The sequence below is a fragment of the Thermobia domestica genome, chromosome 3, assembly GCF_964235325.1.
Source record: "Thermobia domestica chromosome 3, izTheDome1.hap1.1, whole genome shotgun sequence".
Classification (NCBI taxonomy): Eukaryota; Metazoa; Arthropoda; class Insecta; order Zygentoma; family Lepismatidae; genus Thermobia; species Thermobia domestica.
In genome coordinates, this window is record NC_137456.1 from 147,198,399 (window position 1) to 147,218,991 (window position 20,593).

The window sequence follows — 20,593 nt, forward strand, 5'->3', positions numbered from 1 at the left end:
GATCACATTATCCGAAGAAATAAGGAAGGTAGGAAGGAAGCGGCCTGGGACTCGGAAGTTAGGTACTATCCCGGTTTGATGTGAATGAGGAAATACTTCACTCAGGACTCGTCTGAAAAAGCTCTTACACCTTTTCGATCGAGTGCACCCGCAAGGCATCGAACTCGGGACCTCTGGCGACAAAGCTGAGAGCGTTAGCAACTACGCTACGCGGGACAACTCCACCATTATTATCTATCTCATCATCACCGTCTCCCTTAGATTTGGTGCATAAAATTGTGACATTGAAAAAGAAAAATTATATCCACATTTGCTCTAAAAACTTTATATCTTCTAATGAGGAAAATATATTCTAAAATTTGCTAACAACAGTATATTAATACGCTAGAGTAATTTCTATTTTCCATAAAACATTGAAAAATCAGGAACAAAATGTCTATCCCGCTTTTGCCATATTCGCTCCTACTTACATTAGGTAAATAAATTGAAGCCTGCATTTGGGTTTTTGGGTAGAATTTTCACGAAAGGCGAAATGTAGAATCTTAATAACTGTTGATAATCAAGCTCACTGTTAACAATTTGTACATTAATAGTAATAATATATGATACATTCAGAAAAAATCTTATTTGTTATTATTTCGCTATATTTATTATCGGAATAGTTTATTTCATAAAATAACAATAGTAATAAACTTCAGTTAACATTTCTGCGATCATCTCTAAAAAAAAATTCGGACGATAATATTAATTATATTGGGATAGATATAAATTGTTTAGGTGAGTTTCGTTTCCCCCTTTCCTAACCTTGTTAGAAAAATATTGTCTACAAAAAAATTAAATTTAATTGCAAATCATCATTAGCGCAGAATATCATTTGACCAATCTTTATCATTTGACAAATTCACAAGTTGAAAAAAAAAGGAAAAAAAGAAAAAAAATCCACGAAATGAAGAAAGAATCGAAGTCTTCCTTCCAGATAAAAAGTAGAGGCACAAAAAGAGGTACCGCTGATGAGTAAAGCTCTGAAAACTATTAGAATTGGATGCGTGTAAACGGGTACACGTATTTCATCAGAAGCAACCTATCGGTCATAAGAAAATCGATGGTCTTGTAGGTACCGCCAAAGTGCATCAGAAGCTCAAACCTAAGAAGGAGGAGGAGAGAACGCGGTAGCTCAGTGGTAAAATGCTCACATCTGGTCCGAGAGGCCCTTTGATCCCAAATCGTATGAATTTCTGGTGGGCAACATCGTTTTCCCATGAGTTTTCTCAGAGCTTTCCCCGTTTCCTTCCAGCTTTCATAAAAATTCACTTTCAAATTATCGAATTTTAAACTGGAAATTTCATTTTATTCTATTTTTAAATATCTGTATTGTATCTGTCTGTATAAAATTGATTGCTTTTAAAGTGTTGATTATTTTTATTACTATTGTGTACATAAAAATCTGAAAACTATGTAAAGCTAAACAAATTGAATTAGTGTAGAGACTGTAATTTTTGTAGTTACAGTACACTTATGTAAAATTAAGCCCAACTTACTTATTAGTGAGAAGCTAAAATAGAATAATTATAATTAAGTAACATTCCTTCTTTTTCCCCCTTACCCTTCATTGTAATATTTTGTTGCCATGTTGAACCTGTATCCGCAAGATCTAGGATTCAAAACGATTATAGCAGGGTCACCTGTCTCTCTGTTAGGCCCATCATGCACCCCTGAATTCTCGCGTCATCCTACAAGAAAGAAAAAAAAAACTAGCAATGACTTTCAATACCGATGAGATAGGAGGGAAACGAAGAGAATTTAGGGCTGTATCAAGAACCTAAGTGGGTGGTGAACGTGTCTACTCCAAATTATATTGAATACTGTAATAAGACTCATGAGTACATGTTCTACAAGCAAGAAAATATTACATCTCCTCTTCTTTCTAGGTAAGGTATAGATTGAAATATTTGAAGGGTCAGGGGGAAGAACGCTTTCAGTCCATTTAATGAAATTTTTCAGGAGAGGAAAAAAAGTAAGTTATTCATTAAATAACCATTGTAATTACATTGTTAGAAAAATAGTTTTAAGTTTATATCAAGGTAAATATTGTATATATGTAAGGAAAAACTTATTTTTACAGCAAATTAGAAAATTGGTGTTGGAGATATCGATTTTTTTTGGACTGAAAGCGTTCTTCCCCCTGGCCCTTCATTTGACTTTTGTTTAATTTATGCATTTTTTAAATGTAAACTTCATCTATTCGTTTTTCTTAATCATCTATGTTTCAGTACTACCTCCTAACCTTTCATTGCGTCTAATCAAATTTCGACTGCTTATCGGTATTCAACCTCCGGGTTCCATAGGCAATAGAGTTAGTTAGTAGTTTTTTTTTTTTTTTAATCGTTGCGTCTCGTACCCTACGCACAATATATAGATGATTCATTTTGAAGTGGTTAAGCTTGCTCATGCTCCAGTGACTACAGAATTTCTCATCATAGTACCCTTTCTTAGAGTTGCCAATTATTCAAATTAACAGAATCATATTAAAAAAAATACTTCGTAATAACATGTAAGTTTACGAAATGTATAGTAGTGCATATTTGAATATTATAATTTTATACATAGTACATAAAGGTAAAATCTAGGTTATTGAGTAATAAATCTTTAAAGATATGTTGATTATGCCTAACTTATTTACATAGTCTTATAAACTGTTGAAACCAAACTTCCGAAAACAAAGTGCTCCTACATGGTAACGTCTTTTCGGCTTTATTAAGAAAGTCACATAAGAATCCTTTTTCTTCCTGTTACTGTGTTTCTATAAAAATAAGAACCAACTAGAAAATAAGCCCTGGCATAACTTGTCAGATTGCTAGTAATATATGCCCTTCTCCAAGAATACGGCACACAGCAACGATAATATCGGTGGAAGCGCCGATAATGTCGGCGGTGAAATCGACTTCAATGTACTCAAATCGTAGGTTGCACACGCCACCGACATTATCGACCGATCCTCCGACACGTAGATGCTGTCGGCCAAGCCCCCGATTTTGTCGGGGGCAATGTTTTCTAATGATTGGATGCACATGCGGCCGATAATGTCGGCCGGCCATTGTGTTAGATGAAGAGAGTGAGTGACAAGGCGCTGTGTATTCTTGTTTCGTTCTTATCTTTGGAATTTTGTTGTTTCCATTTTTTTCTATTACAATTGTATAATAATATTATTATTATCTTGTCCTATAAACAACTTCGGAACAGCTTTTTATATTTTACAGTCTATATTTTGGAGTAGCTAATTCCTTTTATTAAATAAGTATAAAATGTGAGAAGTCTGAAAAGTACTGGTTTCCCTCTAAATAGCTATTACCAAATAGAATATAGGAAATTTAGATAACCAATTTCTTGATTATTTTCCACCTTTTTTTTCTCTCTCTCTCTCTTTCTCACACAAACAACACTCTTTGATGGTATATTTTAAAATCTATTAATGAATTTAAATTTTAATACATTTTGGAAATTAATTTAAGCGTAATTTTCAAAGTTTGATACACTGTGAAGCAGGCACGTAGCCAAGGGGGATCCGAAGGGTCCGGACCCCCCCCCCCCTTCGAGACCGGAAATGAAAAAAATAAGGAAGGATGAAACAAAATGAAATGAGAAAAAGAAGGATCAGCGTTAAAAAAAAACTACAGGAAGCTTTTGGTTACTCTTTCTTATTAGGAGATATGTATTACTTGCAATACATGGTGGCGAGGTAAGCGAGATATCCTGGAAGAGTCAGGGAATTTGAAATTTCAAGAAAAGTTACGGAATTCTCAGATTCTGCTACTAGTCAGGGAGATTTTAAGCTTCCAAAAGCATAGTGCCGTTGTGTAACAGTGTGGCCATTTTTTTAATCATAATTTTTCGTCATCGCATCCTTGCAGTATCAAACATGTTATTTCAAGAACAATTTTCTACTGCTCCTTTAATAACCTGTCATTTGGAACCGACAGTAGTTGACGGAATAATACAAACAAAAAATTATGTGGAAAGAAATCTCTGTTAGAATTTAATTCAACAGAGAAAGGAATGCAGCTATTGTAAAGTAGTTTATAAGACATTGTTGAGTATGTACTTTTTTATAATAGTTGAGGTCATAATGAAAGGAAAATTGTTATATTTGAATAAACAGAGGAAGGACGTATATATTGTAAAATCTTTTTCAGTACGTTTTTTATTATTATTTTACTCGAGATTTCTTCAGAGTTTTTTATTAAAATACTTCCAACATATCATCATTTTATTGTCCTAACAAACCAATACATGTTGATAATAAAGTAGTTTAGATTGATCAATCTCCTGGGCCTTCAGAATTTCATATCCTCCCCTCCCCTGTTACGAAATCCTGGCTAAAAGAACCAATATATGTTCCAGAAAGTAGTTTAGAATGATCAAGCCCCTGGTGTGATGACCACAGTATTTCATGTCGCGGACCCCCCCCCCCCTCTTCACGAAATCCTGGCTACGTGCCTGTGTGAACATAAGCATATGGAAAAAATCCTGATTATTATTACTTCCTTTTATTTTCATCAGAATTGTGTGCAAGATCACTTTTCCCGGTCCCACTCAATAAGCAATGATTGAATAGAATATTTGTTGACAAGTCAAAATAGGATTATTATTATTTTGTAACGAAACCAGCACAATCAAACACTCTTTGCAAAGCTTCAAGGACAAGTGACTCATTTGGCATTTTCTTGATTGCGATCTCAACAACAGGGATGTGACTTCATGCTTCACTTGTTGCAAATGTTTTTTCTCACTCCCAAAACTATCTCAAATTCCCCATTTTTAAAAAGAATTTGTGGAAGGGGAATTGAAAACAAAGACCAAAACTATGTATCCACTTCCCTTTGTACCAGGATCAACCCCCTCATAGAGTTCTGCAATTTAGCTACAGTGACTGGTAGAGATGGCAAGAATTTTTCCATTCCATATTTTAACCCACATTGAACTTGTGTAATGTAGACCTTGCATATGGGATAAGATAACAGACTCTTTCAAGGACAGAATTGGAAAACAAAAACCATGGCGAGAAGTTTATGCAAGCCTTGCCCAGGATTTTGAGTTCATGGACAAAAAGAAACGAGGAACGACAGGTATGTATGCAACAGCGCAAATCTGTCTTCAACATTGGGGAGGGGGACGGGTAAGATCAGTCGAGAAACAATGCTGTGGAGGATCAGGGGAGCAGAGTTGTCTTCAACATTGGGAGGCGGGCACTTTCGAGGCTTATTCTGAGTGGACATTAATTTCATCTCACTTTCCTTTCTGGCGACCGGACACAAATAATCAAATTTCTCCCCCAAAAAACACATTTCAAATCGGATTATTGGGGGGAAAACCTCCCCAGTTCCAAGATTGGAGGGGACACGTTCCCTTCATCCCCCCGGGATTTGCGCCAGTGTATGTATGGAGCAATGTAAAACAAAATCACTAATTCGAATCTTATAATTTAATCTACTATGACATTAGTGTTAATTGCATGGAAAACAAAATAATATACTTACATACAATATGTAACAGTGTTTCAACAAAAATTAAAAACGAATATAGTTTGCAATGTACCGCAGCATCAATTCTCATCGAAACAAAAATAGTATGTTTACGACTTATATTTAAAACGGCACTGTTAAATCTAAATATGTTTATTCATAGGCCTATTTTTTCTAAGTTTTGTACCGTTCTCCACACCTCTTCAAAACAGTTTTTGTAATCCTTCTTTTAAAAAATAATTTTCCCGATTATTATTACTTTTATTTGTTTTCATATATGGAGAAGATTTATGGAAACAGTGCAGAATATATTGTGTGTGTCGCTTACTTCACTCATCACCGGCAACGATATTATCGGGGATTCCACCGATATTTTCGGCGACGTGTGCAAAGTACGCCGACACCGACACCGATATTATCGGGGCTTCCTCCTATTTTGTCGGTATCGTGTGCAAACACGCTAAGCCATACTCTGGCCCAGTAGTTGCAGACCTCAAAATTGGTGATATACTCATAATACATGTAGAAAGATGCTATATTTATATTTGTATAAATAGATAAAAACCCGAATTTATCTTTTGGATATATAAAAGCCTCGATATTTGTATAAATAGATAAAAACCGGAATGCGTCCTTTGGTTACCTAAAAATAGGTTCGATCTTATTTTAGGGGAAACGCGATACTGCTATTATCGATTTGGTTTGATTTGATTTGTGTTTAGCGTCTCTTTGAGTATCGAGGCTACATAAAACGTGAACTTATTGTGGGATCCAAACCACATGAACTTCCACCGGGGATCAAAAAGAATGAAATCTTTGAGTTTTACGTCCCACGGTTATGCCGGTTAGGCAAAAGGGGACGGTGATTGTGAGAAATGAATGAAATGGTGGAATGGAGAAAGTGGGAGGAAACGGGAGAACCCCGAGAAAACCCATGCACACGGTGTTTGTCCACCACAAAGTTCACTTAGCGGGAGCAGAATTTGAACCCGTGACCCCATGCACCAGAGGTGAACGCTCTACCACTGAGCCATCGCAGCCCCCCACCGAAGATCGAACTCGAATCTCCCACGCCTATTGATTGATTGGAGATGCCATTAATTTATTTTCTCTGTATGGGAGACAACTGTTTCGGCTTGTCTGGAATTTAAGAGATGCACGTCCTTGATTCAGATTGGCTAAAATCAACACATTAGAAAGAATATCAGAAACTAGTATCCCAGTATCGTTTTCGGGAACTGGATTATAATCTAAAGAATGAGTAAGTATAATAGAAAATAAAAGCATATGGCACACGGTAGTTGAATTGTAAGGTTAAGTTATAAGTAGTAATCCTATGTGTGTAAAGGAGCGTGTGTGTCACTTCGAAAAAGACAAAGATCTACAATTTGCTAGTTAACAGTGCATTAAACTACTCATACATTACGTAAGCCAATAACTATCTCTTTCAGTAAAATTAAACACTGTCTGTTATTATTGGTTAAAGAACCGCATAGTTTTCATTCCTACAAAAGCATTTTTCTCGATTTTCTCGATACTACGCATAAGAATTTACCTTCAAATATGTGGTTTTGTTCAGCTCAATGCATTATATTTATTCATACATATAAGTAGTTAGGTATATGTCATTTTTGTACAATGGTATACTATAACATGTTTTTAAATATTAATAATCATTTTGGTATATATTTTGGAAAGAGAGAAAGAGAGAGAGAGTAGAAGGGGGTATTGGGCGAAAAACTTTTTAAAAATTAATATAAATATTTTGCATTTCAGTATATTTCTATGGAATTTAATAACACACAAATTTTGGGTAGGTAGATGTTGATTAGAAAGAAAAGCTTAGGTGAATTTTGAGAGGGTGTAATAATGACAAAAAACCAAAACCTGATTTGATTGAGAAATGACGTATTTGAAACCCAGTTTCAGGTGTGTATGTGTTTTGGTTTGAGTTACAATAAATTGCTCATCTATTAATGTTTTGAGCCAGAATGTTTCATGCTGCTGAAAAACATCATAAGGATGGTGCCGTGAAGAGCAGCAATCTTGAATCCACACTGTGAGGCAGTTAAAATTTTGTTAAAATTTGTTCCTTCCAAATACCTCCACGGGGTAATTGGGCGCATGGTGCGGGGGTAAATGGGTGGAATGCCTTAAGTAAACATTTTTTTTGCTTAGAATTCATTTAAATGCTGTGCTATCATTGTCTTTTATGTTGTACACTTTTGTTTCATAGTGCATTGTGTTTATTTGTTTATTAAGCTATTTTGTTCAACTTAAGTCCTCAGTGGCCGTTGCGTATGCCAATAGTGTTGATGCTGTAAATAGGATCTGTTTATTTATCCAGAGTTCCAACACTTGTTCTATTGCAATAGTTTATAGTTATATAGTGTTAGTCTTATCACCTTCTCCTATGTTTGTTTGAATATCAGGGCCTGATCTCTTGGCTTTTCTATATATATTACATTTTCGGCTATTCGTATGTGATACACTTTGGATTAAATTCACAGGACAATCTGCTATGCTATAAACAATAACTGGAAGGCTTGAAAAGGCATTCAAATATCTTTGAGATTTAGAAATAAGTTACTTCTTATTTTGCGTAAACAAAGGTATATTTTTTTCTAAGCCACATAAAACTATTAGTTTTTAAGTGGAATACAAGTTATTTACACCAAAGGAAAGCTTTAGTTTTCTTTATTTACACCCAATCACTCCCATGGTATATATTTAGTGCTTACGGACCACCGTACTGAACTTTTTCGCTCTGATTTCTTAAACAAAAATATATTATACTACAGGTATTATTGAAACATTTGTGAAATATACATTTCTTTCTTTCCTTTTCTTTCTTTCTTTTTTTTATCGAAACTTTGTTCGAAGAAAACAGACTGAAAACAGACTACCGTATGTAGACTTTGTAATTACAAATGATTAGCAAGTAGTAGAGTTATTTATGGAATTTTGTTAATGTAATGTCAGTAAAATCGCATGTGTCATATTTGACGATATAGTAAATATTAACAATAAATAGGAACCCTATTAAACATTTTCCTAACGAATGATTAGTACAACATTGTAGAGTTATAAATGACATATAAACAAAATCTTAGTCGTTTTACGATCACCATACTTTCTTTTCTCCTATCGACACTTGTAAGTAAAAATGGAGAAAAATCGAAGAAAAGGATAAGATCGCTCTCATATAGTTATGCGATAGTAAACTGTCTGCATCTAGTTAGGTAAAGGAGGGCAACAAAATTCATGAATAATCAGTATCAAAGACGTAGGCAGAGAGTTGGTTTGGCCCAAATCCACTCCCATTTAGTACAGTGATACTGAAATAGATTCTGCTTTCATGTAGTGTGTTTCATTTGTGACTCTTTTATTTAGAATTGTTAAGACTCTTTCATGCAGATAATTTGTCATGAGAAACAAGCTCTACATGAGATGTTTAAAGAAAAACTTACTTCTCATAAGCTATATTTTAAACCCTACATAAGATTTCAGTGTTATATATAACAGTCTTAATGTTTTAAAACAATGTTTCGTTACAATAGCCATCAAAATTTACCATCTGCAGATACGAGTAGATACCACTTAAAAAGAAGGTGGATGTTTATTTTTCTTTTAAAATAATATTATTATTTAGATCTAGTTTAACCTCATTGTTAGTGAATTAAGAGGTGGCGAACTGTGATCTAGAAAGACACATATAATGGCGCCTGGGAACCGATGCACTGTCGCTCCTCATCCAGTTGAATGTGAGCCATGTAGCTAGTCATAGTCTTTCATGGCTGTAGCGTCAGGAAGATTAATTTATTATTTACCAAAGTTCATCAGTATTTCAATACTGTGTAACTACAGAAAACTGGAAACAATTTAACTTCTTTCTTATCTGTCTCACCTGAAGTTCGCCTCACCTCTATATGATGAAATACAATACTAAAATTCGTGTCACAAAAGCCCATGAAGCACTCTGGCTGACCATATGTCCCGCATTTCAACCGAAAACGTAACATAATGTTTGTTGTATGTGTACGTGTACGTCTGTGTGTGTGTAAGCGTTTTTTTTTCGTTACGCAATAATTAGTACTTTCTTTGGTATAGTATATTTATGGCTATGCCACTGATCAGTGTTGTACTAATTATTGAATTTAGGAAATTCATAATTGTTATGAGTTGACGTTGTTTAGATTTTTTTCTTCAGATCAATATTATTAAATACAGTAGTATAAGTAATTCACTCATAAACACAAAGGAATACTTATAGGTAGAAACAAAATTTGGACAGGTGACTCCGCCACGAAAACAAGTCATAAGAAGGCATTTTTAAAATTATGTATATAAGGGGTTCAAATCTTTTTCAAAGAATGAAGTATCTGACATTAGGAGAACAAAACCTGGCATTTGAGCTCTCCATTAAAATTAACTGAAGTTGAATTTCCGTGCTTTCAGAAAATTCCGCTCTGAAATAGCGAAAGTAGGGTACGAACTTCGACTCTTTATTGTGAAACTGCTAAATGTGAGATAGAGGAGAGGGATTCGATATTTAAACTTTTAATCAAAAATAGGAGAATAGATGTTTTGAGTGTTCAGGTTACATTGGGGAAAGGGAATAATTTCTATAATATTCAAATTTCAAATTTTTTACTAATAAAACTTTATGTGAGTGTTTGTTAAAGTTAGAGGTAAGAAGTCTGGTACATAAGCTTTTAATTGAAATTAATCAAAAACGTATTTCAGCCTTTCCAAAACTTCGGTAGTTTCTATAATTGGGGCAGTGTCTATAACATTCAAATTTCCACTTTTATGTTCGTTTAAACCTTATTCTTCCCATGTGAAGAATGGGCACTTCTATTTGTTCTATTATAAGCATTCATTTGCTTTAATAAACATGTTGAAGTAAAGACCTAACAGTCGAACTTCATTTGGGGAACAGGAAGTAATGTGGGAAGTCGAGCCCCAATTTGTCTCCGTAGGTGTATCCCTGCCCTCAACTAAAGGTTTATGGGTAACCGAAAAATGTCAAATTTTAAGTCTCGTTCGTAAATAGATGTAGATAAATACCCACATGAGGTCTAGACGGGACGTTATAGGCCCGTTTAGACCTCTTTTCCAAGGCATTCAAATACCATAAGGTCTATAGGTGACTGGAGGTATTTTTTTACATTTATTATTTTTAAATAGCATAATTGGACTCAGCATCATGAAATTAAAAAAAATGAAATGAGTTTTACGTTCCACGGTTATGCCGGTTAGGTTAAAGGAGACGGTGATGATGAGCAATGAATTAAATGGTGGAATGAAGAAAGTGGGAGGAAACGGGAGAACCCCGAGAAAACCCACGCACACGGTGTTTGTCCACCACAAAGTTCACTGGGATCTAACCCGGGACCCCCTAGCACCAGAGGTGAACGCTCTACCACTGAGCCACCGCGGCCCCCATCATGAAATTAGTTAAAAAAAAAACATAATTAGAAAGTTTTCCAAACCTGGGTATTTTACACTATTGACATGATCGTTATTTCTTTAATGCCCACTTTCTGGGATGAACCATATTTGTCAATTTTTAATTGAACGCTTTCGGTCCACATAATAAATGGATTGTTTTCCTACGTGTTTGAGAATGTACCTGCAGATATTACATTACCCTACTCGTAATACCATGAGTTCTACATATTTTTTAACTTCCTGGACCTGAAAGCGCTAGTTTGATACCAGATTGCGCAATTACGTATATGGTTACAGTATATGTTCGTAAACTTCCTTAAAAAAACTAACGTTTATTTACACTTTATAACTCACTTTTCTTTTCACTATCTTGTATAGCTTATAATTACTCGCATAACATCAGGAGGTAAAAGTTTCTCTCTCGCTTCATGTACACACACACACACACACACACACACATATATATATATATATATATATATATATATGGGAAAAAAAGTTCATATGGATCTATTGCGAAAAGTGCATTGTTTTAGATCTAGGGCTGTTCAAAATCTGGAAAAGCTAAATTCCAACAGGCCCTATTTCGAATTCCAAAAACTGTGGATAGTGATCCTTATCAGCGTAAAGGAAGTCACGCACACAGAATTCAAAAATACATATTACGTCAATTTTCAATGGGTTTGCAGGGTACTCTGTACAGGGTATAATTCTTAAATATGTTCTCAATAGAGTTTTCAGATATACTCTGATTTCAAGGAGGGTACAAAGTAGGCAGGAGATAAGCCTTGACAAGAATCGACATCCAGTACTTCGAAGGGAAGTCAAAAGTGTTAGGAACCGGCAGCTCCATGTTTTTTAGTGTCCGTAATAACGTGCAATGCGGTGCATTTCGTCACGGTACATTTCACGTTTTCTTCACTTATAAATATGAAAGAAAACATCACAGCGTGCTTTTTCTCGAGTACGAGAGTCCGTGTTGTTGACGATTCTTAGCACTTCCGTATCGCGCCAAAGGATTTCGTGTTCACTGCTGTAAAGGCTGATCATTTGCCTACTTTGGACCAATCATAAATCAGATCATATTTGGTTGATATCATGTCTGGGAATTTCATCCTTTAGAGAATACTCTACACACCCATTGAACATTAATGAATTATGCATTTTGGATTGCGTATGCATGACTTCCTTTATGCTGATGAAGACCACCACTCCACGATTTCTCGAATTTGAAATAGGGCGTCTTCAAATTTGGCTTTTTCGCTTTTTGGACAGCTCTATCTCTGAAACTATGCGCTTTACCCAGAGGTCCATAGGAACTTTTTGTCTTTTTTTTTCTGAGGAATCACCTCTTACAGTTTGTCGGTGTAGTTCATTAATACCCTGTATTCACATTGGGTGGTCCTTACTTTTCAACTTCCGAGGTTCTTTGAATCTCACCTCCTAAAATGGTTTCATATTATGTTATACCAAAGTAACCCATGAGGAAAATAAGCTCAATTGAATAATATTAAATGGTGCCCAAAATGACCGCAAGTTTTCAATGATTTACAATATACAATGCGAGGCAAAAGTACCTTGTAAGTTTCTAACGGTTAGAAGAAGTGATATCATATCTTGAATAAGGATAATTAAGGTAGAATTGCATTTATTACTGTATAGTACCATAATGGTTGCCATCCCGAAGTCCTCCATCTTAGGTTCAAGTGCAAAATTTTAAATTGAAAAGTGCCATATGATATGTTTTGGGGTGCGTTTAACTCTGATGTTATTTCCTTCTTATCTATAAACATTTAATACGTATTACTTTCATAATATGTGGTTGTTAACTTACATTAGTCTTTCCAAATTTATAAGGTAGGCTACTTTTGCCTCATATTGTGTGTTGTTAATACATTTGAAACTTGAGGTCGGTTTTAGAACCATGTAATATTATTTAACTGAACTAATTTTTCTCATGAGTTGTTTTGGTCTGATATGGAACCATCCGCGGTGAGATTTAAAAAAAAAAGAAAAAAAACAGAAGTCGAAAAATAAAGAGTACCCTAATACTTACAATCAGGGTGCAAATTACTGGAGAACGAGAGAGATATTCACCCTCAATCCCATTTGAATGATCTCCAAAGAAACTAACTGAAACATCCCTTGAGGGAATGTTTGCTTTCTTCCGGCCTCAAACCGTGTTTAGTGGTTTCAAGTTCGAAAATATTCCACTGGATTTGTTTTGTTTTCTTTTTTTTTCATATAATTTTAATCTGATAGTTGTATTTCAGAACGGAATATGTAAACTTTTGACTTCTAATTTTAACTCAAAACTAACTACAATTTATTATATTTTCTATTTTTTTTTTTAAATCGTTGCCCACTTAAAGTATTGTATAGTCCCTATAGTTGTCACTTGTAACTGTGTTCTTAAATCCCTCAGTTTGTCATCCTAAGTGAATTTGTATGACGATGTTATATTAACTCCTTTAACGAAGTCGTTGATGGATTTGCAGATGTCTGACATTGTACATATCTTGTTAGACACATTCAATACTTTACTCGAACGTTCGGAAAGATTACTTGTAGGTATCTCACAAAATACGTCGTTAATTTAGTTGTTGTCAAAATTATTAATTTAAAAGTTTTATTTCCACGACTGTTACCACAGTGGGAGAGGTTAAGAAAACGATGTATCCTTTTGAATTATTGCATCTTTAGAAGTATGTGTCATGTTGATCGTTATTTTACTTACCCGCAATGTCGATAAACGAATTCAAGCATTGTATATAACCACGAACGAGCTCCCTTGTGGTATATAGTTAGCATACGAGTCTTTAGGACGGAAAAGCCCCGGCGGGAGCTCTTGAGGTTCAGAGTCTACGTTGAACGGTAGATCTCCGTCTTAAACAGGCTCGCTGTTGAATAGGGTGTTCAACTTCAATCGCTGAGCAAAAATAGTGATGTTTCCTAAGTATAATTATGATATACGTCTTAAATGCCGCAGGATCTTTGAAGTTCTTTTCCTTCTTTCTGGCTTGAACGTCCCAGACGAATCTAAAGGAGACAGTGGTGACGAGACCGAACAAACTTGTGAAATGAAGAAATTAGCAGAAAACGGAAGAACACCGAGAAAACTCATACACAAAACTTTCCCTCCACAATTCCCATTTGGGTAGGAGCTAGGATCGAACTTGGAATCTCATACACCGAAAGTGAGCGATCTATCACCTACCATTGAGGGCCTCGTTACTAACTTTGGTTGAATATACAAAATTTTAGGTTTGTGCTGAAACACTCAATTATGTATGTGTTAACACCTTTTAACTTGTATCTTCATGCAACTAGGGTTACTCACGAGACGGGACGATACAGAGTATTCGTGACGTGATACGAGACGAGACAGGACTCCTCCAAATGGAAATATTACATTTTCCGAAACAAGACATCCTTTCCACAACACCTTCTAGAGACGAGACAGCTTTAACTCTTATCATGCAGTCAACTCTAAAATAAAAACAAGTTGCAGGGAAGGGTAAAAGGAAGATACATTATTTTTTAAAAAAAGAGACAAATGCACGACTGTACAAGAATAGATAATATATTCTCCAAGTGTTGATTTCATCTGTCTTTTCCTACATTTCATTTTGTTCTTGAAGCCTATGATACATGAAAATACAAAGAAGTTTTTGCAGTTTGTATTAAATGTGTTTCTGACTTGTAACTTTTTTCTAACATCGATGTTTTGGAAAAACTGGATCGAATGCTGGTTTCAACCAATAATTGAAATGTTTATTTTTTTTACTTCGTAGAAAATGAAGTCGATGGAAAATTACGAATTGCCGTATCGTTTCATTAATGCGTTAAAACTATTAAATGAGGGGAATTCATGTTCAAAGTACAGTATCGTACGATATTATATCAAACATGTTTTATTTCTTAAAGCCGCTTTGGAAAATACTACGTTCAACCATATATTCTTTTTAATGGATATAAAGATCATAATGTAGTATAGAGCAATTTGATATCTGACATTGTTCCGGAGATGTGATAAACAATGGAGATAAGCTTGCAAAAATGCTAAAAATTATGTAATTCCAAAAATTTTCTGTAGTTCCTTTTCATCAATTCGTGTTAATAATAATAATAATAATAATAATAATAATAATAATAATAATAATAATAATAATAATAATAATAATAATAATAATAATAATAATAGTCGAAGCCTCATAGCCAAGTACACTTTATCACTAAGATTGTTATGATGTAATTGCTTATAATATAATTGCTTATAATATAAGAGGAACATAAACTGTTAACAAAATTGCCTGGACATGGATCCGAATAGCTTGGTCTTAAGTTTAAAATAAGAAACCGTGGTAAATAAACGTTATCGATGACGCCAGATAAATTGATTTTTTTAAAATAACATAAAGATCATACCAAAGTAAAAAAAAATATCTAAAATTGAAATAGTTAGAAACTATAAAAATCTTTAAAAACTGTGAGTTTTTAAGCTCGTGTACTAATCTGGCGACCATCATCTTCTTCCTCAATTTGTTATAAATATAATTTTCAAAAACAATCGATATAATGTCATGGAAGCAAAGGAAACCAACAGTGATTTAAAAGGTTCCTACAGATATTTCATTTTATGCACTACAACAATCTTTAACAATGTTTTTTCATATGTAAGTATGGATTGATTTATCAAATTGTTGTAAATGGCTTTATAATCTTTGTGTCTATTAAAAACTATTATGCGGTTTGTTGTTATAGTTAGTACCTTTTTCAAAATAAAGAATTTGATGTATCATTGTTTCCATTTCTTCGAAATAAGTCGTATTGTCATCGTAGTATTCGACACTAAGGTACTTCCAATATGCATTTTTCCTTGCAATTCACTTGCCATATTATTGTAGTAGAGACCTTTGAAATTTGAATGTTTTCGATACTGCAACGCCTTCGGTTTACATCATTAAACAATAAAGGCAGTAAGTTTTCGTTTAACATGCAAATTTGAAATATAGAAAAACATTGCTTAGTGTTATTTTAAAATCTTGTTATTGGGATGGCAACACTGTTAATTTTGTTGCACTAAATGATACATCAAAAAATATCTCCCTGTTAATATTTCCATGGTACGAAATTTCAGCGATTTTTGTTCGTTTAAAATGCAAAATAATTTAATATGTGGCATTTTACACAATATCTTTATTTTGATTCTTGAAGTTGTTTTAAAGTATGTTGGCAGCCCTGAAGTCACATTTAGACCTCAAAGGACCTACTTAGACCTCGCGAGGACCGGGTTAGACCTCACGAGGACCGAAATAGACCTGTGAAGTTCGGCATAGACCTCATAGGTATTTGAGTGCTTGGAAAAACCGGTCTTAGCAGGACTTTTTTGGCATGAATAAACCTCATGCATCTATCTATCTATCTATCTATCTATCTATCTATCTATCTATCTATCTATCTATATCTATATATCTGATACATATATATCCCGAATGCAAGTGATCTAATTCGTACGCATGCATATGCTTATTATAATACAAAATTAAGTAAACTGTTGTGTGAATATATAATACGCTTCTCATGTAATTCGCACGTACTTACCTTCAAATTCTCGTTCACAAATGTATTGCGCACTAGAATCGCAAGAAACATCATGCAAATATCCATTTAAGACAATTGCTCCGCAATATTCATTATCGTTAGCGTTGTCTGGTTCACCTGGACCCCACTCATCAAAACCAGTCTGGGCTAAAGTTTCCCCTACGAACAAAATAATTTGAGTATAATGTAAAGTAATGACCATGTTTACTTCGTTAAGCGTTATGAATTCAACTACTGCAATAACAAGTTGCTTCTCTGTTCGACTCTACCGCAAAATAGAGCAATCACAAAACAACGTACGCTCATTAACATAGTATTGTTATAACGATATAGTTAATCAGTTAACTAGAACCAATGGTATTTTTACATAAAAAATACTTATACAATCAACATGTACCAATATTTGAAACAGTTATTCTTAAATGGTGATCCCAGGAGCCCAGTAACAAAGATATCTTCAATGATTCCAGAATAACTTAATTGTATGCATTTACAGAAATAAGAATTACAGAAATTCTTTATTACCTGAGGGACTCTAATACGCATGCTTCTAGGATCTTACTCTTTCTCTCCCTCTCTTATGGTTTGCTGGAAATGGATTTCAGAAACACTGGCTAAATTCATCTTTCGGAATAAACGTATCCACCCTGTAGAGGTCATTCTGACCTTATTTTGAAATTTCTACGATACTCGTCACTGTAGTGAATATTTTGAGTGTAGTGTCTGCAGATGGCATGCTTATAGTCATTTCAAGATTTTCAGACCATATGTGTCCAAGTTCTGTATTGGCGAATCTAAAAGTTAAAAAAAGCTCGGGGGACCAGCCAGATCCCAGACTATGATAGGTATGTCTTCAGTCTACTAAACACTTTTAAAAATATATGAATAATAGCTTCAATTATTTTTGTTACTAAAAAACTGGCGGGGGCTAGGCCCCCCCAGCCTCGAGCTAGATCCGTCACTGCAGATGTGTGTACGAAACCCATACGTCTGAATATAGATTTATTAATGCTTGCAATATATTAATGAATACAGTGACTCGTATCATAATTAAGTGGTGTGTTTGATAAAGCCTGCGTGGTTGTTTCCGAGAATTTCTACTTGAGTTAGTTGTAGTGTGAGAGCTGTACGTTTTTTGTTTATAAGATATGAGGGAAATGTTTCCCACATCAGATGTTGTATCAGCAGCTTCGATGCAACTCTTTTAACTGTGTCAGATAGTTGGGAGCCGGATTGTCGTGAGTCTACTGTAGTTGACATTTGGAAATAGTGCCAACAGTAGTCTTGGTAGATTAATATAGTATAATAATAAGCAAAGTAGAGGCCAGTGTCTAAATCCAGCATGACTCGCGTGGCGCAAAATGAAGGATAATTTTCCTGGAGGCTTGCAAGTAGGACTACTTAATATTCTGATGACTGCAGGATATCTCCATGTTCTGTTCGGTTGAATTGCGCAAAAGTAATATACGAATTCGAGTAGTTTGATTCATACCAGTAACAGCAGCATCATTTCAAATTTAGTTTCAGAGGGGGCGACACAAAACCCTAGATAGCAGTACATTTTCAAGTTTTTCATTTGTATATTATTATCTTATGGATTAAAATGCAGGGGGCGCAAATCTGTCTTCAACATTGAGGTGGACGGGTAAGACCGTGCTAATGTATATATTTTTTAAGCGGTGTTCAAAATATTTGCGAAGTTGAAAAACAATACTGTGGACGATCAGGGGGGCCTTCAACATTGGGAGGCGAGCAGATTTGAGGTTTATTCTGGGGGACATCAATTTCATCTTACTTTCTTTTGTGGCAATCGGACACAAATCATCTCATTTCTCCTCAAAGAACACATTTCAAATCGGATTATTGAGGGGAACAGTCCCCCCCCAGTTCCAAGATTGGAGGGGACATGTTCCCCTCATTCCCCCTGGATTTGCGCCAGTGTTAAAATGTATACAAATGTCAAACTCAGGGGGAAGGAGTTGCTCCCCTTGGTGCTTAAAATAGCGCCCCTGACCAGAGTCCACAAAACACGCTTGCATTGTGCCTTGGTAATATTCGAAAGCTTATGTTCAGCACTTTGTCATTGAAAGTATATCTGTGCACTTGTCTATTTCCACGCCTTAGAGTAAAAAGCCTAAATACGATTTTCGCAAACTTACGTGAGCGTAATTATTCAAATTCGGTCGCAGAGGAGATCAAACAATCCGAAACATTAATAATCTCGTGACTAACTCTGGTTCCGTGCGCACGAAGAAGTATCATGAGTTTTATTTTTGATCCTTATTTTTGGTGATTAGAATAGGGGGAAAAATTATCACGCAATCTGAATGTGGCACTTTTTATCAAATATGGTGAATTCAAAGTGGCATCTGTATAAAAGTGCAGAATTGAAGAAACAACGTAAATTGCTGATTAAGTAGTATATTTTGTCATACTGGGAAGATAAAGCGACTTAGTGAACGTACACAAGAAGCAAAACAACTAAATATTTTTTCTTCTGTTCCTTGGATATTCAATGAGCTACTATATACAAAGTAGCATTTTCGTTTTACGTCTAGTCTACAGAGCTATTTTGCTTTTAAAAAATAAGCATAAAAGTTTTCAAAAATTGAGACGACATTTTTTGTGATACTTCTCGACAATGTCTTGATTCTCGTCACAAAAACGAGACAAATATTGTAATTTTTGTCATTCAACGGAACATACTGTTCGTGATTGATTCCCCCCGAAACCAAACTATCTCTTTAGGTGCCTGTTAGGCTCTGAAGTACAAAATCTACTGACGAATACATTTATTTTCCTTTCTTTCATTACAACGTTCAGCAATTAAGGGAGACGATGCTATTTAGGTTAAGGGAGACGATGCGTAATCAAAAAAACGGTGATAGAAGAATTGGTAGAATGACAAGGTAGAAGGAGACGGAAGTACTTTGAGAAAACCCACGATCAAAATGTTGTCTACCATGAATTTAGTTGGCCGGGGATAGAAGCAGAGAGACTACACACAAGAGGTAAACGCTCTACCACTAAGACTCTGTGCTCCCCTACCACGGACTACAAACAAAATTACTGGATATTGGTCGTAGAATTGTTGGTAGAGACCATATCCTCTTCAGCACTTTAATCTATCCGTAAAAGGAGTGGCTAAATTGACTCTCGAAATGAGAAACTAGAATTTACTTTTCCGAAATTAACTTACAGGATCACGGGAGTTAAAGTACTCTTTTCAGCCCTCCTATTTTTCAAGTATGTTGGGATTGGCTTGAAACTATATGGATATATTCGTTTTATTCCGCTTTCCTATTTTGCATGCAAATGAGGAAAGAAAATTAGTGTTCGGTTAAAACATTTAACAAGTGGGAAAGCGAACCAGATCCTAGTAGTAGTTAGCTACAATTAGCAAATGAATATTTGTGTGAAATTAAGCAATTTTAATTTGGCCGTGAAAATGAAGGTCCCGTTTCTGGACTGCATAATTACAATTCTCCGTTTCTTGAAGTTATTAAGGGTTGAAAAATTAATACAAATCCCAATTAAAAAAAAATGCGATACATTCAAAAGCAGTTACCAGCTTGAACGATTTGTAGAATGCCAAACTTAAAACATTTTCAAACCATCACTGCTGCTACTTTTGTCCTTACTCTGCTTTCAATTAGCATGCTTGCTTGTGATACAAAACAAATAAATAATCATGCTACCCCTGGTTGCCAAAATCGCGATACAAGACTTATAAATTACGATGAAAACGAAGAATTGTTTCGAAATTTTCAACGCAGAAACCAAAGTCTTAAAAACCCGCTAAGTTAGCAAAGCAATATATACAGGGTGTTTCAAAACAACACCGACAAAATATTTGGGATGTGATTAATGACACCAAGATAGGACAAAAAGTATAGACCAGTCTGGGTGCGCAAATGCTTCCTTTCGGAGTTATAGTATGCCAAAAATATGAAAAAAAGAAACTTCAAAGGTCCATAGGTCCAAGCCTATGGCACCTACCGTGGTTGGGTCAAGAC

General features: G+C 35.0%; 1 protein-coding gene and 1 long non-coding RNA gene across 2 annotated transcripts in view; one reads left to right on the forward strand and one right to left on the reverse strand.

Moving 5' to 3' along the window:
• The window catches only part of LOC145681989 (uncharacterized), a 194,689-nt gene that overhangs the window by 95,695 nt on the left and 78,401 nt on the right, over window positions 1-20,593 (reverse strand). Inside the window, exon 8 of the mRNA XM_081753590.1 lies at window positions 16,578-16,736. Coding sequence (XP_081609716.1) covers window positions 16,578-16,736 — 159 coding nt within the window. The remainder of the gene's footprint in view (window positions 1-16,577; window positions 16,737-20,593) is intronic.
• The window catches only part of LOC145680799 (uncharacterized), a 241,866-nt gene that overhangs the window by 54,174 nt on the left and 167,099 nt on the right, over window positions 1-20,593 (forward strand). The gene's annotated exons all lie outside the window — the stretch shown is intronic.